This window comes from Aptenodytes forsteri, unplaced genomic scaffold, assembly GCF_000699145.1.
Source record: "Aptenodytes forsteri isolate BGI_AS27 unplaced genomic scaffold, ASM69914v1 Scaffold92, whole genome shotgun sequence".
In the NCBI taxonomy this organism is placed as follows: Eukaryota; Metazoa; Chordata; class Aves; order Sphenisciformes; family Spheniscidae; genus Aptenodytes; species Aptenodytes forsteri.
In genome coordinates, this window is record NW_008794581.1 from 251,803 (window position 1) to 279,351 (window position 27,549).

The 27,549-nt window shown below is 42.7% G+C and overlaps 1 protein-coding gene across 2 annotated transcripts; it reads right to left on the reverse strand.

Moving 5' to 3' along the window:
* Positions 1–6: 6 nt before the first annotated feature.
* On the reverse strand, positions 7–27,549 carry SERINC5 (serine incorporator 5). 2 transcript variants are annotated; one of them, XM_019470263.1, is made up of 12 exons: positions 27,527–27,549; positions 23,546–23,713; positions 16,072–16,250; positions 15,716–15,798; positions 13,914–14,007; positions 12,137–12,348; positions 11,207–11,302; positions 7,985–8,111; positions 6,274–6,340; positions 2,978–3,017; positions 1,937–2,084; positions 7–1,634 (listed from the first exon to the last, which is right to left on the reverse strand). In XM_019470263.1, exons 2-12 carry the CDS (start codon positions 23,627–23,629, stop codon positions 1,487–1,489), a joined length of 1,278 nt encoding a protein of 425 aa, XP_019325808.1. In that variant the 5' UTR covers positions 23,630–23,713; positions 27,527–27,549; the 3' UTR covers positions 7–1,486. The 2 variants fall into 2 exon arrangements, with proteins under 2 accessions (XP_019325808.1, XP_009270736.1); XM_009272461.2 differs by lacking the exon at positions 27,527–27,549 and having other exon boundaries at positions 23,546–23,743.

Sequence of the window (27,549 nt, forward strand, 5' to 3'; positions counted from 1 at the left end):
GGGGGGGGGAGAGAGAGAGAGGACAAAACCTCTGGGACTAGCATAAGTCAAATTCATCCCACCGGAATGTAGGTAACTATAGTGGGTTCAACCTTATTTAGCATTTAGGGCATCTGAGCTGTTGTTCTACCACCAAATCATCTGCTTAAAGCAAATAAAAGTGACATGGTAGGGTTTAATATTGTCAAGTCAGCCATTTGTACTAAGGCAGCTGCTGTTACATTTGTGTCTTCTGGTTTTCTTTTTCTGACTGCTTACCCCACTGCTTAGAATAGGAGTTCTCCAAAAGAAGTTTAGTCTCCATTAATGGCTTGGTTGGCTAAGTCCCACCCCAACCAACATCAACACACGAGTATAAAAATATAGCAGTTAGAAAGAATACTTTCCAACCAACACACAGGCAGAAAAGGAAGATAATGCACTATACTCCTTTTCTGACCATCAATGCATTTAAAATACTATAAAATTAGTAATGGAAACAGAACTGAAGATCCTGGGAGATCTTTAGACACAAGTTGAAACAGCAGGGTAGAAAAGTAAATGAGCACTCCACTTTTAAATTTAACAGCAACTGGCAGTGCTCCTGTAATTAGTATTTTCTCAACAGCAAACATTCTGAATAAAGAATGTACTGTATCTTAAATCCCCGTGCAGTACACACAACTTACAGTTTAAGTGAGCTGGCAAAACAAAGTCGGACAAAATTCAGAGTTTAAGAATTTGTGTGTAAAAATCCCCTTCTATTAACAACTGGACCAAATCTGAATTGCATAAAATATTCAGGTGCCTTTTAAAATTATAATAGAATAAATACTCTATTATCATTGGTACATTCCTTTCTCAATCTAGGTATACAATAACTTAATATATTTAATATTTAGATAAACAATTTTTAGTAGATGCTTTGGCAGTCAAATTCTTACATATTCTCTATTTCTACAGAAGTATTTAGTTATGTTTTTGGAAAAAATTATCTGGATACTACTTACAAGAATTACATGCTGTACAAAACAGCAGTCCAAATCATCACTGCAAACTGTAAAAGACACAGTTAAGAGTATAAAAAGGAATGCATATTTGCTAGAAGATATCCAACGTTCACAGGAAGGAAGAAGATACATCTGCACCATTATTTTTTCTTTTCTTGCCAATGAAGCCAGAGGAAGATTGTCAGTTATTTGTAAAGCATTTCACTTATTCCAGTTTATGCAACAACTGTGTTTCCTACACTCCACACATCAGTGTTACAATGGTTTGGAACAGATTTGTTCCCTTGGGCAATGCTTGTTCATGACAATTAAAAAAGGTAAAAAAGTCTTCAATGATTTGTTTAGTCTGACTAAAAAGCTACTAACTGGTACATTACGATGAGTGGGCAATAGGTGTTTCCTCATTACAAAATGACTGTTGTATTTTATTTGTAATGGGGGTGGGGGGTGGAGGGGTGGGAAGAGAAGAGAAAGACACAAAAGGACCTTCTGAGTGTTCACACTGAGAACTCTCTGGTTGGGCAACAGAGTGGAGCAATAAGAGTCCATAAGTACAGACAGACACAAACCCAACAGGAGACCATCTTAATCCAGAAGATGGACCAGGTTCCAGTGAAGAATTTTTCAATCTGAGCACTTTCATAACTGTTAAAAAAAAAAAAAAAAAGGAAGCAATAAACTCACTATTCGTATCTCAGACTGCAGTATCCTCTGTTTTTCCAAGTGGGTCACAGACTTCCACTAGGTTAACCCAGACACAAAGCAGGGGAAAGCAGCCCTTTACAGAGCAAGGTCTTGCTCAAGAATCGCTTGGGAAAGACTTGCAACATCTCTTCCAGCTTCTTATTTGAGGAGAGGAGACACACTAAGGGCAGAAATTCCCATTCACATCTCCCCTCTCAATGCAGAGAGACATTAATTACTCAGCTTTAAAGAAATACACTTACTGGAACCAATGAGTTACTGTCATCATCACGTAGAGCGAAGCCAAGAAGAAAACAAAGTGGAAGTAAGCATAACTGTACACCGTGCCTTTCTTTTCATCGTAAATCACAGTCTGGCCTCCCCTTTTCTCAATGTGCTCTTCAGCATCAGCTGTAAGAGAAGGAAACAAGAAAGCTTTTGCAAATTTAATGAGGACTGAAAACAGCAGCTGACTTAACGAAGAACACAGCAAAACACAGAATCACAGAATCACAGAATAGTTTGGGTTGGAAGGGACCTTTAAAGGTCATCTAGTCCAACCCCCCTGCCGTGGGCAGGGACGTCTTCAACTAGATCAGGTTGCTCAGAGCCCCGTCCAGCTTGACCTTGAACCTTCCCAGGGATGGGGCATCCCCCACCTCTCTGGGCAACCTCTGCCAGTGTTTCACCACCCTCAGCATAAAAAATACATCTATGATGTGATTTAGGAAAGAGTGATACAGAGCCACACTTGAACATTTCCTTGCCCTCAGGGCATGGGTCTAAGCCTTTAGTAAAAGAAATTGGACTGCCACTGAAATCCTGCCTTGTATGAGCTTCCTGGCCTACTGGCTAGTTTTTGAGCATTTGGGCCATATGAATTGCTCTACCTGTGTGCTATTCTTCCGGCAAGTCCAAGCTGATAACCCTGACTGTACCAGGTCTGCAAACAGGACACTCCCTTCCTAACTCACTCCTGAACTGCAGTCCCTGTAGAGCTGCTGAGCCAAAAATCCAGCAGTCAGTCACACCCACAAGCATGCAAAGAGCCGAGATTACTCTGTGTATGTTGCAGTAATGGAATGTCCTGTAAGGAATTATTAACTAGCCTGTTGTTTTAAAATGGTATTGTTAGATCTCTTGTTTCCTTCCCTAGCCTAGCTTTGAGCACTTCAGCTGCTTCAGTTTGATATGCTACAGAACGAGGATACAAGCAGCTCTCCATCTGCAGCTGTGACCTTACTCTCTCGGCTTTGGTCTGAAAGACGCAAGTGACGTAAATTGTGCAGTGAAAATGTAATTACCATCTCCGTCAGGCATGCAGCAAAAGCAGCAACGAGCTACCTGTGGAACAGACAACAGGAAGGGTAAGAGTCTGTGCTACAGCAAAGAAGCAGAACAGTTGGTGAAGGAAGGTCTGTTATGTCTACGTTATAGACACTAATTTAGAAAAGTCTGGTTTGTATTTCCAACCAGCACATAATGCAAATTAGGATTTGCCAAGTGGTTCATAACAGCAGTTTCTAAGCTTCGGAAAAACCTACTCAGTAAGATTTGGAGCAAATTAACCATTCTTTAAGAATTACTCTACCCTTTTTACATAACTCAAGGTCAAACACTGGTGCAAATAATTATGACAAAATGGTGGAAAAGCTACAGTAAAGCAGTTGCACATTAGTAGTTCAGAGGGGACTTACCTCTTCAGACTTCCATCAAAGTGCTTTTTAAATAAAAAATTTCTCTACTGAAATGACAGTATAAGGAACTTTTAAAACCCCACTGCATGGGTTGGAAATCACAACTGCACAAGTGTAAGTCAGAAATGTACTTACCTTTGCAAGATTTTGCTGAAATGGAGCCAGAATGAGTACAAGCAGAATGAGTAAAAGCAGAAAGCTGGTTTTACTGCTTTCTTTAAATGAAGATTTTCTTTTTTTTTCTTTAACTGATGGAAAAAGGAAAGCTGAAATTGACATTTCTTTTGTTGAGTGGTAAACAGGAAAAGGGTGCTGACCATCCAATAAATATGTAAGTAAGTGCATTTTCTGCACCAGACCACAGTACAAGTCAGCACTTTCTGTACTGCATCACCAACAGTGTTTGTTCTGATAAAATCCTACTCTGGGATATATTTTGGTTATGATCTCATGAAGACAATGAACCCTGTTAGGAAAATTCCCTTCCCTAACTATTGTATCAATCAGTCTTTATAGTATGAAAATGTATTAACTTTGTTAATATATATTAGTTCACAGTATACACTGCAATGTAATGAGGTAGTGGAGTTTCACTGGAGACTTTGGTACTGTTCATGCTTAAGTAAAACAAACTAAAGGACGGTCTGGCCCTGGAACTAAGGACTTTGCTTCTTGGAAGCTTAGAGCTGTCCATGAAGGATAAAAGATACCCCTGGATAACCAAGATAATGCCAGCATTCTAGTCCCTCTAACATATCTTTGAAACCCTCCCAGCATCATAGGTAAGTAACTATCACACGACTGACTCCAGGGACGTCTGGATCAATGGACAAGCGGCAAGAACGCTGCAGAAATATAGTTGCTTTGCAGAGTTTTACTATGACTAGTAATTGGTGGTGTGGGTGTTAGTAATTAGTCAAATCATGCTATACTTGAATGCTTGAAGGGTATAAGGACCCTGTGTAAAACCACATTCAGGGTGCCCCAGTTTGGCTGGGACACCTCACGTGCATGAATAAATACTTACACTTGTAATTCTATACTTTGCGTTCTGGCCTCCTTCCTCAGTCGGCATGGGCCAGTTGCAAGTTTTCCTAACACCCCCAAAAATCAGATAGTAAGCCTTTAAGGTAAAGTGTCCAACAGAAACATCAAATGGCAGTTTTTACCCTGCATATCCATGATTACATGTACTCACGGGGTTCATAAACTCATGAAAAGCCAAAAAGCTCATTCTTTTTTAAAAGGCTGGCTGAGAGTTTAAATAAAACCCTTATTCCGTATCTCTTTCTACTGCTGAGCCAAGTATCACCTACAGCGCCAGCCTGAGCTCCCCTTGGGCCGCACTCACATTCTGAAGCAAGTGCTGGGTTCCCTCAAACTTTTTAATCAGTTGCTATTAAGTCCTTGCACACACAGAGTGATGAAATCAGCAACGCTGGCACACATACCACTAGCCTCTCGTAATGCTCAGTTGTCTTCAGCACAGATGCCAACAGACCCTCTGTACACCACAAGCAACTGCAGAGCTACGTTCACGCTCCTGGCCAGGAGACAAAGGCCCTTTGCCCCAGGGAAGGCACGCAGAGTGCAATTAGTTGCTCTTCACCAGTCATTTCTTTATATTTACGTTCAGCAGCTCTTGTACTGCTCTTTAAAACCAAACGGTCTGGAAATAATCCCGTCTGCAAGCACTGCGGCAGATGCGCAGGACCGTCCCAGTGAGGGGGCCGCATCCAGCGTCCATGCTGTGCCAGCTGCCCCTAGCCTGCCCGCTGCCTCTGCCGCAGGGTGCACCGCAGCCCCAAGCCCTTTGGATGAGACCTCCTATGGCGTAATGCTGGCAGAGGAAGGTGGGTGGGCGTGAAGGGCAGCTGTTTTCTCTCCGGTCCCCCCCTCCCGGCCCCGGCCGGCCCCTCCTCAGCACAGGGCGGGGAGGTGCGGGTCCTGCCCGGATCTGCCTGAGGCGGGCCGGACCATGCTTGATGCTGAGCCTGCTGGCAGGCTGCCCACCTGTGAGGGCTGGGGCGAGGAGCCACGCTCCCACAGTGAAATGCGTTTTGCTTCCCCATGCCCAGCTACTGCAAACACCAAGTGCCTCAGCAGATACTTCTGCATTTTTGGATTCTCACAAACACTCTGATTAAAAACTTGAAAAATAGAAGTTAAAACTGCAGATGCAAGTAACACCAACGTAGAGAGAGCTAGGGATGGAGATTCATCCTCCGGACACACGCCACCCCCCCCCATCCATTTGAAGAGTGAAATTAGCAAGCCTAAGTAAGGAGTAATTGTTACTTAGCAAAAAACCCACTCATTTCTCAGCGTTTCTGGGTGTTCCCAGGATAAGAAAGCCAAAGAAGTAGGCAGGTGGAATGAAGAAACCTGTACTGATGAAACAGGGACAAGAAATACAATCCGAGACGAAATTATAGGCAAAAAGAAAGGAAGTACTTATGTGTGGAAATAAAAATAAGAGATAGGAACTTGGGATCATAGTTAGTTCCTACGAGAACAAAGGCAACCAGGACTGAAAACATTCAAGAACGCCTCCACTTCTTTTTCTGATCACTTCCCAGTGGACTTTTCCTTTAAATGAGAGGACATGAGCTTGTGTGGAGCACAACAGGATTTACAGGAAGTCTCCAGGATGTTAAATAAACTGCAAGAGCAGCAAATTATTTCATAACATAAAGGCACCTCCATGGGACCAGCAAGAGCTGCAGAAGGGCCAATGTGGACAAGTGTTCTGACAAGCCCATACCCAGAGGCACACAGCATGCATGCTACGAACAAGCTTTTGTTTTCACCTAATTACAGACTACTTAGCCATGAAAACAGCAGCAAGAAAAGCACATGAAGAAATTTGTATAGAAATCCTGTGGGAGGAAGTAAGAACTCACTTCAGTTTCAGGTGTTGCATATATTCCCCTCAGTGCCTCTGAGCTTGCACGTGTTGTTGAGGTCAAACTAGGAGCAAAAGAATATAGTGTCAAAACCCTCAGCATAAGCCCAACAGGGTGATTTTTCAACACCACAGCAAACATAAATAGCCTACTCCCATGTCTAAGCTAAGCATTTGCTTGGATATAGCATTAAGCACTAAGCATGTGAAAAGTTTGTTCTGTACAAGTATAAACCAGCCTGACAGCTAGCCACTGGCCAATCAGGCTGAATCATGAGCTTAAAAATAGGTCACTCCTGAAAGGTGGTGAATTCATCACCAGACAGCAGCAAACAACTAAGCGCTCCAATTTGCAATTTAGAATAGATCTCCCCTGCTGTGCACAACCAATGCTTTTATATTAACTTCACAGCCATCACTTTGGCTCAGCATTTCTGTAAAAGCTTTGCCAGGGAAGTAACAGGTCACTGGCAGTTTTCAAAAGTAAATTACCAACCATTATTGTCAGTGTACCAGTTGCTGGAAATCACTTTCTTGCATGACTGTAGTTGTCTGGGGGGGAATCCTTTCTAGTTTCTTCTGATTAGAAACAGTTCTTGCCCAGTCTTTCCCTTTCAGGATGTGTAATGCAAACTTCCCATTACCCACAGGGAGACGTGTGTTAATGCTTTGCTGTACGCACTGAGCCCTAGTAAGCAGTACTGCAAAACATTCACCTTGAAGGCCTTCTTATCTCCCCAGCTACATGGTGCACTTCCCCTGCAGGCTATGTGAAGATTGTCTGCATTCCCGAAACACCTTCCTCAGGCACTGGAAATACTTTTCTAAAGTGAACTAGATCCATGATACCCATATATTTGAGATAAGAATTAAATGGAACACATATGCATATATGATAGCAGAAGAGTAGCTGTGCTACCTCTTCAGAAAGTCTCTCATTTTCACTTTAAAATTACAAAGGACTTTCAGTATGTGAATTTTGAAGTGGACTGATTCAGAAGCAGAACCTGCTCAAAAACTTGCAGCAGACAGGCAGTGCTGTCTCCTGGCAACCTGCACAGCCAAAACAAGTGATACATCACCTTTCAATCATCAGCAACTCGCCCCCTGCCCCGTCCCAGAGCATGACTTAATTTATTGATGTGAGCTGCAATAATACAAGGTGAGTATCACAAACATATGGGCACAAACACATTTTTTCACAGAAGGAGACTGCTGGCAAATCCTGATGGCAGTGTTGTGCTCGTCAGTTGTTCAAAGGAAGCCCTAAACCCTCCCAAACAGTTTTGTTAAGACCCTCAAAGAACAGTCATAGTCTCTGGCAGGAGGCTACAGAAATTTCAGATAGCTTTTTTAGATAGACATAACTGCATAGAGTTTTTCTTACAGAAAGAGTAAATACAGAATCAAAGCACTCTGAGACTGTTTGGGATCATGGACAGCTGGAAATTTTTCCCCTCCACCTCTAGATGTAAATTGTTCTGTTTGGTTTTAATGAAATATATTTGTTTCAAAAGTTAATTATCTTGATGAACACTTTTGGCTAAAACATCTAACCATTCTGAAACTAAGGAGAATATGAACCTTCCAACTCAGTTCTATTCTACTGCTCCCCATTACTTTGTCTGCATGATGTCTGCTATAAGCCTTCACTAGTTGGACCACAACGTTGCATTTACAGTGAGGTAACTGCAAACACCCAGACTTACCAAGAATATAAAATGCAGCCAAACAAAATGGTAGTACCCAGGCCAGTAACCAGGTTTTCATCTCTGTGCAGGCCTTGGCTAAATTCAGGTACACAGATTGTGATGTTCTGATTGTTTTCGTCCAGGACTTCACAAAACAAAAGAAACAAAGAGAACAGTTAGCAAAGCTCATTTCACTGCATTTCTTCAGACTGAAGGTTTTCAGCGAAGTATTTTTATTACTTCAGACACTGGGTAGGCACATTTCAGTGGTTTCTATCTATCTTTTTAAAAAAGATCATACAGAAAAAAGTTCTGTAAATCTGACCTGGCAGATTCTGTGTTTTGGGCAAAACAAAAATGCAACTTCGTACGGTACTAAAATTTCTTGTTTGACCAGGGCAGACAAACAAGGAAAAAGGCTATCTGGTGAACTAAGAAGTTGGAAGTTTACCAACACTTCACCCAAGACTACAGAGCCATGTAACACCGAGATAGTACAGACCTGAGACCATAAATTTCTTTGACAGCAGGGGTGCCTTGAGGACAACTATGAAATTCATACTCAGTGAGAAAAGGTAGTGTGTAGCTGCCTTGTTCTCAGACTGATATACAGAAGACCAAAGAAAAGGAGATGCACCAGTTAAAGGCAAGATTTTATCTTACCATCTAAGCAAATACTACTTTTAGGTCCCTGAAATGAAACCAATTCAGTCTTCAATATTCCAAGATGCATCTGGCTTTTTAGTGTCTGCTTGGGGTCAAAGCAAAGCAGAGCAGTAGCCTGTAGCATCACTCCAAAGCAAGAGATTACAGCTGCACCTTATCTCAAATTAAGAGCTTTTTGAGCCAATGCTGTTTAAGGCAAACTGTGTTCCTATCTCTCTACTTCCAGCAGCCACTCTGCATTCCCATTGGGACAGCACAACTGTTTGTAGGGGCAGAGGGCAAAATGTAGCAAAGGCTACACCCAGGTTAAAAATAAACTTAGTCAGTCCCCTGACCTGGTGGGGGAGGACTTTGTGTGGCCCTGCAGGGCTGCACAAACAGTTTTATCAGCACACAGCAGGGACAGTGCGAAGGTGGGAGCAAAAGAAGGGATGACAAGCCTTTACAGAATCATAGAATCATTTAGGCTGGAAAAGACCCTTAAGATCATCCAGTCTAACGTTTACTTAACACTGCCAAGTCCACCACTAAACCATGTCCTTGAGCACCACGTCTACATGTGTTTTAAATAACTTCAGGGATGGTGACTCAACCTCTTTCCTGGGCAGCCTGTTCCAATGCTTGACAACCCGCTCGGTAAAGAAATTTTTCCTCACGTCCAATCTAAACCTCCCGTGGTGCAACTTGAGGCTGAACACCTTGGCCAGAGACATGCAGAATCCCTCACCCGCGTCCATCAGGGACACATCTGCGGCAAGGCAGGTCCACTGTTTGGCAGGCCTTTTAGCCAAGTCTGGCACCAAAAAGCTAAGGCACACTATGATAAGCACAGGTTCAACAGACGTTACCTTTTGTTTGCCCATTCCTTCTAATGACATTTGCAACTCTGCTTTTTGGGTGTTGCAAATAAATACCTGTAGCTTGCATTTTCTTCAAGCCTGGTTTGCAAGGTGGCCGATTTGCAAGATGGCCGATTTGAAAGTCCCTCTTTGAGGAATGAGTCAACATTAGGTAAGTTCATGGCAAATTTGAGTGACAGGGCATGGGACCTAGTAAGTGACAGCACCCCATACATTCTCCAGCACGTGCCACTGTAAAAGCTGCACGGGCCAGTACGAGAGTCCTTATCACAGACAGGGGAGAAAGGAGCATCTCTGAGAGCAGATGACAACCAAGAGAGTTCTCTGGCCTGGGAAGACAAAGAGGAACATCTGATTCAAGAGGTCTGAGAGAGTGTGCTTGATGCATACTCTGACAAATGCAATAGCTACAGTTGCAATACATACAAGAAGAATCAGAGCATTCACTTAACTGCTGAAGGCTTTGACTGTCACAAGCATGAAATAACACGAGACCAATGCTTTAATACCATACATCACTTCCCTCCCTTTTTTTATTTTTTTACACTGTGTCAAGTCTTATGAGTAATTCAGCTGCTTCTAAATTAACTTCTATATTAATTCAAAAACACTGCTTAAGCTCCATAAGTAAATCTTCCACCTGAATACTGTTTTTCCTTCTTAGCTCTAGAATACATTTGTGTGCTTGTGCCTGTGCCTACACAAGTGTGACAGAGAGAGAGTCTTCTCCTCATCTCTCCCCCTTCTTCTTGGGAGGTGTCTGTAAAAACTTCTCCTTCTTGCCAACGGACTTATTTTCCTCTAGTTACTGTTGTTTCAACTATTCAACACTGAAAGTTCAGCAATAATAAAGAATGGGGGTTTAGCATTACTAATTTGAACCAGAAAAGTCTTCTGTAAGTGAAAAGAATGCTCCCTGTCCAAACAGGTGAATCTGATGGTTACCTGGGAAAAGGAAACTGTTTGAGTTGTGCTTGTAAAGTCTTGCTGTGTTTTTGTAGCATAAAGAACTTAAAACTCTAGAGAGTTCCGTACTCCTGGCTTGCAATGCCAATGGTTAGAAGGCAAGTAGAGTACAGGAACTCTGCTGAAGAACAGCATCATGTCAAACAACTGCAACGTAACTCCAAGTCCTTCCTCAGAATGTTTCCTCTCAAAATGGAAGACAAGTGTTAATCAATTTTTTGCTCAATAAGAGGTCCAGAGCTAAGGCTGTCTAGCATACCAATTCTAGCAGAAAAGAGGTTATTTGAGTATCGGCTCTGATGGCCAGCACCTACTAACTTTTGGATGGAGCTGACCACCCAGCTTCTTCCAGAGGCATCCAAGAGCCATTTGTCCCAACTCCCTTCCCATCACGTTACATATTTAGTCATGTCCTGTCATACAAGAACATACACTTGCCACATAAGGGACAGGCTACAAGACTGGGAAATTTGTCCATAGGAAACAGGCTGGAATTGCTCTGGTGCAACAGATGCAGCTCACCCAAAGTAAGTTAAGCTCCCCTAGACCAAAGCATGGAGACTGCCAATTGCATGGTCTCTCCGCTGCACAGATTTATTTTTATATTTGCAGTTTCTTCTGCATAGGCCAGAACAGACCCAACCCAGCACTCCTATATCCCTGAATTTGTTAATTCAGGTTTGCTAAATTCTTGCTTTTAATACATGGCATGTCTAAAAGAATTTAAATAAAGCCTTAGGTAACTTACTAGTTTCTGGTGGCTTGCTGGATAGTGCTGAGAAAGTGAGGTACATAACGTAGCAGCTGATAACTCCTGACTGCAGCAAACCAGAATGGGGCTGGCCTTTACAAGAAAGAGGAAAATAAGTGATTTTTGCAGACATTTTAACAAACTGAAAAAGAAATTCATATTCTTTAAAGAACAGCACACTAGTATCTTTCAGAAGAGAAGAGTATCTTTTATGTTTTACTTAAAGCAGTTCATAAGTCTTTGAGGCAGTTTACATACATTGCCACTGGCACATAAAGAGAAAAGAGTGTCCTTTAGTTCTGCTGGCTGTTTTAGAATGGCATTAAAGATTCCTACGTAAGTAAAGAATCACCCCTCTGCTCTCGCCAAAAGCACCAGCTTTCCAAAAGCTATTGACAAGCTGCCATGATAGTTTTATTTGCCCGTAAAATCTGTGTTGGAGTTACTCAAATTACTATTTCCAGGTTCAATGTATGCAAGATACTAACAGCACACATAAAATATACCGAAGCATGAAATACTGCTGTCAACTTCTCCAGACCCAAACTTTACAGATGGTAAATCACACGCAGTCAAAAGTAAACGGTAAAACAGTGGTGAATGAGTTTGACACCTATTAACCTCAACTGCTACCACTGCAAGAGTTGTGTGAGCTCTACAACACATTACCGGCCATCAGCACGTGAGCCTTCTTTACAGTATGACTGCCTGGTGGCACACTCAAAACTACAGAAGTGTGAGACATTTTAACAGCTGAGCTGATAACCAGCAACAGCACTTCACAGTGCAGATAAAGGGACAGGGGCAAGAGCAGCACCAGCTCTGAGCTATCATGAGACTTTCCACCTAGGAACACGGCTCATGCCTCCAGGCACACAACTGTGGCAGCACCAGAAACCCAGGAGGAGAAGAGGTCAGTGGACTCACGATTCTGGACACAGGGCGATATGGCCACCAGTGACACAAAGAGGCACAGGCCACCGTTAACACCGATGAGGATCTTGTTGTACATGCAGCCCTCTGAGCGCGTGTAGAAAAGAGCCATGAGGACCAGGGCTGCCGCAGCAACAGAGTACAAGGTGAGAGTGACCAGGGCAAGCAAACCATTCCACATCTGCTTGTGGTTTGCACCTGCAGTCCTGGGGAGAGAGAGACAAGCACATTGTCTTCCCTTCCCCAAAAAATAAAATTCTAATAGCTGAATAGTTCATATCCTAAACCACAAAAGACAGTGCTTACTTTCCTGAAGCATGTGTACGTCACTACACCAACACAGGAACTTGCAAGGTTCCTCTGATGAAACAGAGGGAAACATTCCTTAGTGTTAGTGTTTACCTTCGGTATTATCATGCCCAGCTGTTTCTGTAATTATAGCCCAGTGTGACTCCGAGAACTCCCAACCTCTGGGATCAGCCCATCAGCGCATCTCAGCTCAGTACTTCAGGGATTTTCTCAGAGGGAACTCAGGAGTGCCCCAGGCTCAGCTAGAGAGCAATGCTCTTCACCCAAGGACAGCAAAGGCATATTGCTTGGCACAGCCTCTCTTCTGCCCGTTGCAGACAGTTTTACTACCCTTTCGCTCAAAAAGCCTCCTCTCCATTTGGGTCTATCCCACCAGTCTCCCTCACCTAAAGCGTGGTCCATCTTGTTTCCCTTCTTCACCTTCCAAACACCTCTTGTAAAGATCACTGGGTTCTTTTAGGAGTAGCAACTAAAAAAGTTGTTTTGGGACAAAGGGCTTTTTGGTGCATGAAAGGTTTTTTGAGGTTTTGTTGTTGTTGTTTCGTGAAATGTGGCTTATTTTAAAAGAATATCTAATGTAGAGAGTTACAGTTAAATGCTGCTGCTGGAAATCTTTCATCCACAGAAAAGCAGCTACAGTAATTAGCAGCAAAAATACCTGTGGTATAAGGAGATCTCACCTCATTCTCCCTGAAAACAGGTACCTAACAAAGCCCAAAGGTTTGCTTTCTTAGCAGTCAGTATGCTAACTAGAACAAGAGAGGACTGCAAAGGTTGTAGAGGAAAAGAGAGAGAGAGTGGGTGGAGGTGGAGGCAGGAGTTAGTGCATATATGTGGGAGGACAATTTAAATATTTTAAATTGATGAGAGGCTAAGGGCTAGGAAGGTAATAGCAAATATGCTTAAACCAGAAATGAAGTCAGTGCCAAAATGGGGTATATGTGGGTTGATAATGGAATCTTGCATATTTAGATGAAGCAAAGAAGTTGAAGAGAAAGTAGCAGTTCTCATGTCGAGAAAAAAAAAAATTGATGTGCATTAAGCTGACACAAAAAAGCAGGATTTACCAGTTTACATCACTGCACACAGTTTCACTGTTATATTTTGCAAATCTAGTTTTATTCTCCTCCACCACTCTGTTTCTTAGCAGGTATATTTTCATATAAAATATACAACAACTTAAAGTAAGAGGGTTTTGCATCCCAACACACTACTACTTATTGGAAGCTCAGCAATTCAGGTTAAGAATAAATCAGCAGAGTAGAAGTGAATAAGGAGGAAACATCTCTGCTGGGGAAGGAGAAAGCGGATGAAGCAAAGATGAACAGCTCAAAATATTGACATTAAAGTGTCTTCTTTCAGAAATTACATCCATGCTACTTTTAAATTCCTTGTTACGAGAAATGTATTGTTCAGGAGTCCACCAGAATTTTATACACATAACTACTTGCCCAACGCATACCAATTTTTATTCCATTTGTGTGCGAACTCAACAAGCAGGATGAGCTGAATGGCAATGAAAAGGAAACCTCCTGTTGCTCCTACGTAGCGCCAGGCTGCAAGGCAGAGAGGCAGAAAATAGGTCAAACTGCAGTCGCCTTTCCCTTGAGATAAAATGGAATTATTGTCTATGCAGTGAAGCCATTACACAGTTTGAATATCTCAAGCCCACAGATGTAGCAGGAGATGAGAGACTTCAGTTGAAAGGCCAGCTCAGCTAACTCAAGATTAGCTCCCCGATGAATTCAGCTTGAAACCTGCTACACTTTCAAAATAAGCCTGTTAGGGCATTTACTGAGTTTCCCTAACCTAGAGAATGTTTGTGGAGACTACGAGTTTCTATATTCAGACAGAAAATACTGAAACCTTTATTTGTGACTGGCGGGAGGGAGGTGGTGTGAAGGCATTTCACAGGAATCTAAACCCTGAAATTGCAAGGTACTGGAATCCAGTACTAAAAAGGGCAATTTCTTCCCTTCCAGATTCCAATACCACAGAAAAAGAAAGGTGGGGCTTATCTACTTACAAATTGCTGTCCCGAGCCACTCCCAAAGAGACGGGAACACTTGGTATTTACTGACTAGTTTTAAGACAGGTTGTTTGACTACTTAACCATTGACCTACATATACTGTATTTGGTAGCTGTTTGGACACTTCGGACAACAGATCTCTTGTGTGCAACATCAGAAGTCTCTGAGGAAATACAGATACCTATTTAAATGTTTAGTTGCATATGCAGCTTGTGCTGCTGTGCAGTGCATAGCCTATAAATGACTCCAGGTGTGCAGCATTTCAGTGAAGATGACCAAGGAAGTGCATTAGCATTCAGCCATATCCTACCATTGTGTTTTCCTTTTGAAAAAAGCTTGTATAAGTGAAGTGGAAGAACAGAACAGTCAGGGCACACTACCCTTAGCAGATGACGTAGAGATTTTTTTTTTTTTTTTACTGTACCATAAGCTCATTATTTGAAAGCAAGCAAAAATGCCATTTGTCTGGTTTTGCTAAACTTACTGTACGCACTTGATAAGCATGCTGTTCTTCAAACAAACAAAAACTGGAAGAAGCTAGCATGTAAAAAAGTATATAAAAATAGGCAGGGAACAAGGTGTGCATGTGTGTTTGGGAGAGGCAGATTAGGAAAAAGCAGACCACCAAGGGAGTGAGTAAATAAATACCCAGGCTCTCAGGATCTCCCACTGCCACAGGCAGGACACTGAGGGTTGTTTTATGGATCCATCACAGATAAGGTTAGCATGGCCAGTGTGGATTTAACACTACAGCCCACACAAACCTAGTGCTTCCATGTAATACTCCTCCTCCATGATTAACAAACTGCTATGCATGGAAAGCATGGCAAGAGCTTTTTTTCTTTTTTTTTTAAAGAAAAAATAAGCAAACTGGGAGAATGCTCAAAAAAAAAAAAAGACGACAGTCTAAGTTTCTTGATGGAGGGGGAAAAAAAAAAAAAAAAGGGAAAACAAAACCACACAATACCCAAACCGTTTGTGTATCTCAAATACAGGGGCTGACTGGCGGACAGTTTAGCAGGATGTGCAGAGTGTGCACATTCACACAAAGACCATGTACTCTGCGCACGCAGAATTCCCCCCAAACAGCTCCAAATATTCCTTTAGCACCTGGACTATACTGGCTTTACTTGAAGAAATATGGCAATATTCACGTTGATCAGAACTTTAGGATTTATAACCACTCACAAGGTAGTACAGAACGAAGCAGCATAACAAAACAAGAAGGACGTACCATTGAGGAAAGTGTCCTGATCAGGAATGAAGAAGGCTCCTGAGCACATTGCTGCCAGAAGTATAAGTTTAACGAGCCAGAATCTGGACAAGAGAAGATGAGGGAAAAAAAAAAAAATGGTTATAATAGGAATAGGTCTTAAACTCAAGTACCATGAGAAATCACTATTTAAAGCCCAACAAGAGAAAAAACAACCTTTGATGACTGATTGCCATTTCAGTTAGTTTTGACTTGACTGCATTATTTGCTTTGGAGTTTGGTTTTTTTTTTTTCCCCTAGTACTACACCCAGTTGGAAGGTAGGCAGCATGAACCTGTAAAGAGAAGTGGAAATTAAGCAATCAAACAAATACTCACCCATTATGAATGTATGCTCGGCAGCTTTTGCTGCTGTTAATTTTGATGGTGAACAAGAAGAACAAAAAGAAGAAACAGGCCATTCCAAAACAGACTTTATACACCGCAGAGTATCCCACCAACTTCTCGCACATCTCACCCGCCTGAATACCCTTGCACATCTCCTTGTAGAAGGGAATCTGAAAAGCACAACACGTTACAAGCTGTTAGATAGGACACAGGGCTCCTTGTAACTACGCATGTCTGTGTCTATGCACCACCGACTTTTCACTGGCTTCATTTAACACCTTTCAGTCTTGATACCCCTCAGCCTGGATTTAAGGGTTCAAGGGACATAAAGAAATGTAAAACACAAGGGACTGGTGTCTTCCAGAGCCTCAACTCTCAACTCCTTCCAGATGCTCTGCGGTACAAGTCCACCTACCTTTCCTTCAGCTCTGTTGGCTTAAACCATGCCTGCCCCTTATGGCTTATCCCCTCACCCCAGGGACCCTCTCCATTCTTCCTGTACTTTACAGCAAAAGACTTTGATTGCTTCAGTAATCCAGCTTACATGAACCATACCGGGGTTTTACCAGCCGAAGGGGCATGAATAGGGCTGCAGGGCAGGAAGCTCTGGCTCGTGCTGCCCTTGATGGAAACGTAGACCGAAACACACCCAAGCAGCACAGGGGCAGCAAGTCCCCTCCCCTCCATCACAGCCTCTGAAATGAAGTTGTGCCAGTTGCCCTGATTTTGTTTTAAATTAACAGAAAGGCAGGAAAATTCCACCTTTCTCTTGACTCATTAAATATTTGCTTTTGAGGCCTTGCTCTTGCCATGAGGGGAAAGCAAACAGCTGCACATTTTGGCTTCAGTTTCACCAGGCGGACATGATGCTGGGTGTTCAAAAAAGCAGGTCTGTGTGGCCAGGACCCACTCCTGTGGGGTGCCTCTGTGCAGACACCCCCCCTCGCAGCCAGGGAGCCATTCAGCTGCGCAGAAATACAGGCATTTAATTAGAAAACCGCCATTCCATTTCAAAGAAAGAAGGGCCTCTCTGTACGCTCACAGCCCTCAGCCAAGGCTGGTGAGACCAGTCGAGCAACACACCAAACCCCCTGGAGCTGATCACTGCTACCTGCACAGGTAACTGGAACAGACAGAAGACAATGTGTGCTAGGACACAACATGCACAAATAAGTAACTCGGGCAAAGGAGACGGGAATCTGACTTCAGAAAGCATTCAGCCAGGCCAGATTTTGCTTAGGAAAAATATACAGAGATTGTGGGCAACACCATCCTTGAACATTTTCAAGAAACTAGCGAAGATAGGAGTCTCTCCGTCCTTCAGCAGGCAGGTCAGTACACAAAACCACGACAGGGAAAGAACAAGTAGGACCTGAGAGCAAGCGATCAGGCAGCATTCCCAGCTGGGTAGAAAGCCATCCGAGATGCAGGAAACACATAAACTGCCGGCTTCCAGCCACCAGGCTCTGAGAGCCTGCTTCCCTCAGCAGGGTATGCAACTTCCCATCGCACGCCAGCAACCCAAACCAGTCAGGAGCTTGACAACCCTCCTAGCAGTTTCCCAAAAAGAACAAATATTTTAGCAGCTCACAGTAACACTGAGTTGCTGTGCTAAGGGTAGCAAATCTAACTACAGTACCGAGCTGATCCTAGGTGGGCTAGAACCAGCAGAGGAGATGAAAAGCAGGTCTCATGGCAGCAGCATGGCGTTACAAGAACAGATTCAAGCTGGCCCACTCTGAGATGCTCTTTCAGAAGTAACTCAGAGATGAGTAGCCACTGCACAGTAAACAAAGAGCTGTAGCTAACTTGCATCCAAGAGTTTAGAGAGCTCCTGAGAAATTGTCTGGAGCATTAGCGATGCCTTTCCCAGGTCTTGAAAGTCAATGAAACATCATACTGGGCAAACGTGCCAGCATTCAAAATGAACAAATAGATTTACTGGAATAATTGAGAGACCTATCAACGCCACTGTGATGCCAGGGCAAGCCAAGGGGCCACAGCAATGCCAGGGAAAGCAACTTGGCTATCGATTAATGCTTTCCAGTTCTTTACTTATAATAACCATCAGTCAGCAGAGATTAAAAAGATGCATAACATTGAACTAACAATATTTCTGAGAAAGTTAGGTATCTGATATAGACAATAGTACTGACCAAGGAGACAGATTTCTGTACTAGAAACCAAGCAGCATTTTGCTTATGAGACTTATAGAACAAAACAAAAAAATACCATGGAACTTGACTAATTGAGTAGCTAATTAAAAACAAATCTCTGGGTAACTGTAGATGGGCATCTTCTTTAATTGCGTAGGTTTTTACAGAGATCTTGATGGGATTTTTGACCCTATATGTTCTTTTCTCCATTTAGTAGTAATTTCCTTACAGATCTGGCTGAGACAGAACGGATGGATTCACAAGAACAATAGCTCAGTTCATGCCTACACAAGCAACAAAGAGCTCAGCTGCCATGTAGTGTGCACAACACTATGCAGTAATAAGTGATGGCCACAGGAATAGTCCTGTGGGATTGAACGCCCTTTTTGGAGACCCGTGATCCTGAAGGAACAAAACAAGAATAAAACCAAACTCTTGGGGACCCCAACAGATGATAAACAGGAGCACAATGCTGGGGACAAAAGGGCTGATGTAATGAAAAGGACATGTTTTCATGAGAGGATGGTCTACTGCTGGGAACAATTTATCAAGGCTTATGTGACTTCTTTACTGAAAGTTAAAAAAGACTAAATTTTTTTTTTTTTTTAAATTCTGTATCTCTGAAACATGTTAAGCTGCTGAGCAGCCTGCCCAGCTCATGTGATTTACCAGGCTTTCTATTTGCTGGGTAGTTTTGCCTAAAGTCACAGATCAGTTATTTGCCAAGTTTGATATAGTGAAATATCTACTTTTATACCTTTAAAAGCAACATTAGCTAAATTCTTTGGCCTCTGAGTAGGGGACAAAGCATTCTTGCTGCAGAAACTTGGTATCCGCTCATATAACGTAAACACCTCGGTTGCTGCGCAAGCAATGATGTTATCACAGCAAAGTCGGCAATTTTCCGAGTGCTGTGAAACCCTCTGAGAGGATAGCAACAACTGCAGAAACAGGGACAGACCGCCCTGAACTTGCTTTCCCCTCACTGTGAGCTGCTGGCGCCCGAAATAAATGCACTGCAAGAAGCAAGCCAACACAGCCACACTGCGTTCAGGCTCCAGCCGGCCAGGGCTTGGCCACCTCTGAGCTTGGGTCTGTCTGCACCCAAACATGTGAATGCAGGAGCACAGGAAATAGCATCAGAGGGGGGATAGGAAGGAAGACGCATGTAGAAATGGGCCTGAAAAGCCCGAAGGAGACTGCTTTCGTCTGGATGTCCTCATCCAGAGGGAGAATGTGTCAGACAAACTTTGTTATGGAAACAGAAGCAGCATAAAAGAAAATCTGTGTAGGTGGGGAGAAAAGGGCAAAAAACCCAGGTAAAACCGCCTGTCTTGAGCAGCTGAGAAATGGAATAGAAAAACAAAAACCAATCAGACCAAAACTCAGGCCATCTTGCATCTATGGCTAAATTCTTATCAGAAATAGGCAATGGGCATCTGCACTTAAAAAACTCATTTTTGGTAGCAAATTTGGGTTTTAACATACTATAATGCAGTTAAGGGCCAAGATATAAACCTCGCTGGGGAAACAAGCCTGAAAGCATGCTCTGCCAGAACATGTAACCGTCTAGAACTGAAATACTTTGACACAACTGAACTGGTTTTTACTGGTGTTTGTTTTTCTGAAAACATCTTTCTTATTTTTCCTTTCATTATTTAAGTAGGACATGGATATTTCCAGGGTGAAACCACAAGTTTTGAAACAGCTTTAACATTAAAATTTAATTAAAAAAATCAAAACACTATTTCGACAGACCAAAACAATTCTCTCCCTTTTCTTGTCCCAATTATCCTTTCAAAGCCTGTTAAATGCAAGGTTTTGCTTCAACAGAACATTTTTGAGTAAAGCTGTACCTGTTTTTCAAAAAAACAGAGTAACTGGAAAAAAGAAATAATCAAGGCATAGAAGCACTTCTTCAAGTTGGGTCCTGCTTTGCTTCATTTTGGAACAGAGTCAAGTCTCTAAACCATTTTGTGTAACTGCATATGGGTCTTTTCTGCCTTTCTGTCCCCAACACTGAGGCTCTCATGTCTTGATTGATGCTCTACCCCATTTTTTGCCTTGATACACAACCTTGCTCCTCTGAAATCTATTCTACACGCTACTATTCAAAATATTTTCCTGGTCAAAACCATCCACTCCTTCCCTACCCCTCCACTGCCTCTTGCTTCTTTCCCAGAGATGAAACACAAATGCCTTGGTTTCTTTGCACATTTTTCAGAGTTTAACCCTTTGGGCCTCTCTCCCTTGGTGTCCCATGGGTGCATGAACAGCTCAGGAGATGGGGAAGACGAGTGAAAACAACAGAGAAAAAACTCCCCCTCAAAAGACACTGTTCAATTCTTAACGCTCACCACAAAATATGATGTCCTCGAAATACTGCTAGTTAGATTAGGAACCAAGGTTTTGAAAGCATAACCAAATACTCCACAGGTACCGTGTCCTTCCACTGACACATGGTTTCGTCTACCTGCCAACTTTGGTGAGGATGTGGAAGTTGAATTCCCTGGGACGGTGCCTTATTTTTCCAGCCATGTTGCAGGGTACAGAGCAGGTCCCCAGCTCTGGGCTGGCACCTGCAGAGTCTGGCACCTTGGGAACTGAAAAACTGTCCTAAATGTGTTTTAATAGACAGAATGCATGACCATGGGGGTAGATAAATACTGCAAAACAAACATTTTTTAGAAGTCTCTGTTTAAGGTGTCCTTAAGAGATGTACATTTGCAGTTGCTTCCTCTCAAAACAATGCCAAAGGACCAAGTGCTACCATAAATACTTATAGAACTACTTTAGACTTGGGAATTTATAGCCAATCAACCAAAAAAACCTCTCACTGACAAGGGAGAGATTCCTTTCACGTAACATCAGCATGAGTATTTGAACTCTAGACTGGTAAAGCAGACACACAGTTCCCTACCAAGATTATGGTTCCATAAAGGATTGCAGTAAAATTTTAAATTTTAATTTTTTATTTTAATACAAAAATTTAAAAATTCTAATTAAAATTAATTAAAATTCTGTCTCCTCTCAAGAAGGAGAGGGTGAGGTCCTAGAAGCATCATGCAAAGTGTTTGCTTACAGTCTCTAAACTGGTAAAGCAGACACACAGTTCCCTACCAAGATTATGGTTCCATAAAGGATTGCAGTAAAATTTTAAATTTTAATTTTTTATTTTAATACAAAAATTTAAAAATTCTAATTAAAATTAATTAAAATTCTGTCTCCTCTCAAGAAGGAGAGGGTGAGGTCCTAGAAGCATCATGCAAAGTGTTTGCTTACAGTCTGGCTTCAGGAGCTAGAAGTGCTTCACAGTCCAGCCAAAAGCAAAGGAATCAGTAAGTGCCCAGCACTTTCAAAACACAGTTCATCATTGGGAAGCTGAGACTGGTTAGTCTGAATAAATATTTTCAAGGTGCACTGTATTACAACTGGGCTGAATTAGCTTCAGGAGTCTTTGAACTTTTAACAGCCCCAAACATAAATATTAAAATAGAGAGCAGATAAAGAAGGCCTACTTTCAGATGGTCCATTTCCCATTCAAAGACATCAAATGCTCTAAATTAAGAGGGTGATTATCTTTCCACTTCACACTAACAGCTACTTTTTGTGCCATTTCTTCCCACACTGAGCTTTCAAGACTATGAACTGGAAAAGAAATTTGGCAATACTGAAAAGCATGTTGTTGAAGGCTTCTTGAATCACTTTTCTGTTGGATAAAGAGCGAGTATTTTTTGTTAGGGATACAAGCTGCATTAAAACCACACTACTGATGGAAAACGACTTTATGAAATTTGGATATGAGCACGTAATTTGTCTCCCACACTAAAGTGGGTTATCCACTTTATTGCCAAGCTAAGCATCTAGTAAGTCAAAGTAATTCCTGGCAAGCAATTTCAGGACACACATGTTGAACAGTTTTTAAGTTGCAGCTCACAGGCAAGGATCACGTCTGTACTGGGTGCTCTTATAGGGCTGTCAGCAACTTCTCGTGGCCGGGGGTAAGAAGGTGGCACTAGGATAACTCAAGCAAAGCACTATTAAATGAAAGAAAATTAGGACAGAACATACAAAGAGGGTACAATGGGAAGAAAGGTAGGTCACTGGCAGCAGAGCACAGAAACCCTCAAACTAGCCCTGTCATAAGCCCGCTGGCTTATCTGTGTTACAGGCACAGGGTGCTACCACAAGCTTCTGGATCTGGGCTGCTGCGGAGGCAAGTGTTTCACAGACAACTGAAAGTCAAGCGCAGAAGGTAAGCAGGGCATCAACTCGACCAGAAACTGGTTAAACAAGGAAACAGCCTTAACTGTGCACCCACCCGCACTCCCTCTTGGGAGGGTAACACGAAACAACTAGATGCCCGCAGCGAAGGAAGCCTTCTGAACCTCCAGGGCAAGCACATTCACAACCTCGAAGCAGGCCCAATGCCGAGTTTGGTGCAGAAACTTAATAAGAATTAAGCAAACCAGCCATTGTTCCCTCTACTTAAAAACAGACTTCTCTTCTTGTAGTTTGTAGAGGGCGAGAGAGAGGATTTGTGCTACTGGCAGCAACTTGGGTGGCTTAAGAAACCAAACCAAAGATGTGGTACAACAGGTCTAGTGTGTGACCGCAAGCAGGCTGGTGAGCATTTAGCTTAGGAAAGTTATATTAAGACTCTGAAAGAAACTTGAGTTTTAAAATCTAGTTTTAGCCACAGCTCCTTTCATGCTTTTGAAGCTTTTTAATTAAAAAGACAATTAGAGATGAACAATATCTGCTGTGGTTAGAGGCCATGTGAACACGATGACTCAACGCACACTGAGGAAAACCCCTTGTAAAGGATCCGCAGCACTGTGCATTGCAGTAGTCTGTCACACAGCACCAAGAACACAGAATTAAAATTATAAATGCAACACCTGAAGAGTTATTTTCTAATTTGCTGCTTCTGCTACTAAGCAAGTTGCCAGAGATGAACTCAATGTTAGACTGAATCCATTTGTTCTACTATAACATGTTACCTAACAGCCTCTAGTGACACTACCCATGCAGCAAACCTGGGATTGGTTCACTGCAGCGGGTTTCCGCACAACGAAAGAGGAGGAAGGCTGCTAGTCCTTGACTCTTCCTGTTGTGAAACACACTCAACGGGTGAGCAATTGACAGGAAGAGGCTGAGCACGGAAAATCATCCCGTCTGGGTTTGGAAGTGTGATGGGTGGAGGGAATCGACCACCTCTTCTGAGAGAGCACCCCTATACATGAAGAGCTGTGGAAGAAGCCCCATTTCCTTCCAGGGGCAGCAGTGGATTCCACTCTCTTACTTACGTGCATTTTCATTTCGTTAGCTACTGTTGTTGACATCATGACACAACAGATGATAGTCACCAGGATGAAGTAAAGCGCATACATGAAGCGGGTGCTGGTTGACTGTTTTATCTTGGGGCAGCATTTGCAGCACAAGGAACAAGCAGCAGTACCGCAGCAGCAGGCCAACTGGAAAGTAAGACAAAAAACACAAGTCATTCCATCACCGCCTTTAGGTTTCTATTGCAAAAGTCAGGAAAGCTGGGAAACTTCCTGTAAAACTCCAGAATTTCTTAAGTCCTCTCCTCCCAGCTGAGCAGTATTTAAGTGGAAGCAGACTGTCTTGTTTATCAAAAGTCACTAAGTTTAAGCACATCAGTTTCTAGCTTTCCCACACACTAAGGATGAGAGTGAAGAGGATGAGGAGGAACTGCTCCCGATTTCTTAATCCTGCTCTTCGCTATCTCTGTGCAGCTTGTGGACCTGACATGTTTCACCCAGCAGAACAGGCATTGCAATGGTAAGGCTCTGTTTCCTGCAATACACTCCCTCCCTCTGTAGTGAAAAAACAAATCTGCACAAGAAGGGCACAGGCTTTTAACATACAGACAAAACTATTTTGTTTCTAAGATGAGCAAAATATTTTTTCTTTTTTTTTTTGCTACAGAACTTTTTATGCTACTGCAGACTTTGAGCAAATTAAAGGGGGGAGGGAAAACTGTTTAAGCCACACTTTGGGATAGTTGTGCTGAAGGCTTTATAAACAGACAACAGCTACAAAACACCCCAAACAAAGTCAAACCAACAAACAAAAAAATTCCTTAACAGTTCTAAGTATTTTGGGCAGCAGAGAAAGAATCTGGAAATACTTGGCTTACTGCAAACAAAGCAAAAGATAGCTGAGCTTGAAGGACCCAAAATACAATGACACCATCTTGTACTGAAGAAAGCAAGAGAAGAAATGCAACTTCATCATTATTTAGACACACTTTGCAAAGGTGAAACCGATGATTCCATGTGCAAGATGGCAAGGAAAAAAATCCACATCTGCAAGGAAAGTAATACCAAATCAAACTTTAGCTGATACTGTCTCCAATGTTTAAACGTTATTAGAGACAGAATTCCTTGTGTATTTTAGTTCTTTTCTCCCTGCAACGGAGGGTCCACCAAGATAAAAACCAAGAAGCACAGCAAAAAGCACATAATTGCCTTATTCAACAGGGGAAAAGGTACTGAATAAATCCTGAAAGGGATCTAGCTTGATGCTCATTATTCCCTTGCTGTCAACAGTATCATTAACTTTCAAGGAAGCTGGATTCACCTTCCCTGCCTTCTACTTTTAGAAAAGTCATATATAAAAATATAAATATAAGCCTTATTTTTAAACATAAGGCAGCACTGTCCTTGGCCAGGCCGTTCCTTGCGATAGGCAGCCACTTCATACAGCTCCTGTGCTTAACCCAGCAGCTGCGACCACAGGAGGGATTTTTGGACATCAGCAGGCAGCCAGAAGCAAGGAACCTCTTTTCCAGGTCTCGCTGCTGCCGACCCAAAGCAACCTGACCCCTCAGCACTCCCATTTTCAAGGGGCTCCCTGTGGCTAGCGTGTAGCACAGGGGTGGTACGCTGCCAGTGCCAGGGACTCGAGCACACCAAGGCTGCTTTTTCCCAGGTGTTTCCTCAGCCCTTGGAGGGGCCGCGGGGATGTTCAGAGGACCCCCCTGCTTTCTAGCAAACAGTTGTACAAGATGGATGGCTTTTCTTAGCCCTTGCCAAGGGATTCAAAATGCACAAGTGCCACATTTGAGTCGTCCAGGCAAACTTCACTGGCTTGTATGTGCCTTCAGGCACCAAACCACCACGCGCTATTTTCCTCCCAGGACACTTCCTCCTCCAGCATCAATGACTGTCCGACCCGGAGAAGCGGGCTTCACGTGTGTGCTTGCAGACACGCATATCTGACATAACTCTACAGAGTCTCACAACCAGACTGTTTGATCAAAGAGCCCCAAATCATTTTGAAGAAATGTCCTGAAAAGACTCCCAGCTTATCATTTCCTTGCCATGACTATCTGCTGCAACACCCAAGCTCAGGCCTCCTGCCTTCAGCCCCGCAGAAAGGGGGTAGCGGATGGGCCCTTGCCTCGCTCGAAAACGGCTCTTCAGTTTGCAGAAGACATAAAATAAGGTCAGTCCAACCCGGCTCTCACGCTGCCCTTCTCTCTGTTCACTTCTGGATCGCATGCCAGAGGAGATGGGGGCCTCAAAGCACGCAGCTGCTAAAACTGCTGCTGCTGCAAAACAGAAATCCTCCCCAAAACACACAAAGCTCCGACTGTGGGGAATAAACAGAATGGGCTCATGTTGGCACCAAGGCTGGAAATTAAAAATACTACGTGCATAAGCACATCGTGCAAGTATACTTTCAAAACAGAAGGCAGTGGTGGCTGAATGGAAATTTTATTTTTTATATGTAGTAAAATTAAGTTAACTTTTACAGCATCAATACAAGTCCAAGAAATAAGGAAGCTATGGCAAGTTACTGATTCAGCATACAAATGGAATAATAACATTTCAAAACAAAAACATACAAGTATAATCCATCTATTGCAGAATTATGGAAAAAAAAAAAGAAAAGATTAAGAACAAAAGTCCTTTCAATCTGTATCACCCAGATCCAAAGTATCCACGATGAACTTCAACTGCTGGCCATACTCACCATAACGTTAAAAACTAGAGTACAGAAGTAAAAAATGTATGCAGCTTTGGCATTTGTAAGGGGAACAACAATTTCGTAAGCCAGGTGCTAGAGAGCTGTGCCAGTGAAACCTCATCTATGTCCAGCAATGGGTCTGCTATTCCAGTCCTGGGTCCCTGGAGCTGCTATTTAAAGTAACAAATACTTAAATAGAATATATAGCTTATTTATGCATTGTTCCACATTACTTAGAGAGACTTTAATGATAGTTTCTAATACTGAGCACGTACCCTATAAATTGGCAATATTTATGAAAAATACCAGTGTCTCCATCTTTTTTCAGATGCACTCCTGTAAGCACTCTGAATAGCCATGGAAACCATAGAAAGTTGGTTAGGTTATTCAGCCACAGTCCCAAATTTGGTGGTTTTGGGTTTTGTTGTTTTTTGGTTTTTTTTTTTTCCTTTTTTAAACTCTGGTTATGACTAACTACATTCCAGAGTAGGCCGCAATGAAATAGGTGTTATTCAAAAATAAATGAGAACAGTCTCTGTCCCAAAGAGTAAGATGCTGGCCACAACCTAGTGACCCAAGAGGTTTCAAAGATGTTGTCTTTGGGTGACAAATTTCAAAGCCCACATACACAATGAGATCTCTGTTAAAAGGTTGCAGTCAACGTGCAGCTAAACTACGCAGTCCCTCTGATGCCGCCTGCTTTACCATGGGCATGGCCCATCTTGCCTTGCCTCTGCCTTTCAACCGCAGCGAGGGTCTGCCCAGGGGCTCGGGACCCACCGATGCAGAAGTGCAAGCTGGTAACAAATTCTTCCCATGTTAAGAAACCGGGCTGTGGAAAAAAGCAAGTAATGTCATAAATCTTTTACAGATTTAGCTTATCATGAAGCAAAAGTTCCTCCAAAGGACAGGTTCTGCAGAAGGAAGGCGCTGTGTGGTTTTCAGGACAGAGAAAACCCAAGGTCTGTGATTGCTACCAGCAGGCAGGCCTTGAAAATCCAGGTCAGTACCTACAGAGCTCCTTCAAAGTCCTGTGATTCTTCCAAGTCCAGGGTCCCCAAGAGCCCAGCACAATGGCATCCGAAAGCCAGGCTGCTCTGGCAGGAGTTTGTCACGCTGCAGCAGGCTCTGGCTTCAAGTCTCTCATCCAAAGGCTCTCACAAGTTAGGCAGCAAGTATAGCCACCCCAGCTCCCTCTCTAGATTTACATCTCCTCACCGGGTGAACACCACAGTCTGACAATAATTACAAGCACTATGCAAATATTTATGCTTTCCACAAATACTTACAATCAGCCAGCCCCCTCACGCTA

What these genes read in the sequence shown, in the direction of transcription:
- SERINC5 (XM_009272461.2), bottom strand. Translation starts at nt 23,743, where the DNA reads ATGACTTGTGTTTTTTGTCTTACTTTCCAGTTGGCCTGCTGCTGCGGT. An exon ending in ATCGCCCTGTGTCCAGAATC is followed by an intron (nt 11,303 to 12,136) that starts GTGAGTCCACTG and finishes TTTCTTGTAAAG; the next exon opens with GCCAGCCCCATTCTGGTTTG. An exon ending in CAGCAAGCCACCAGAAACTA is followed by an intron (nt 8,112 to 11,206) that starts GTAAGTTACCTA and finishes TGTTTTGTGAAG; the next exon opens with TCCTGGACGAAAACAATCAG.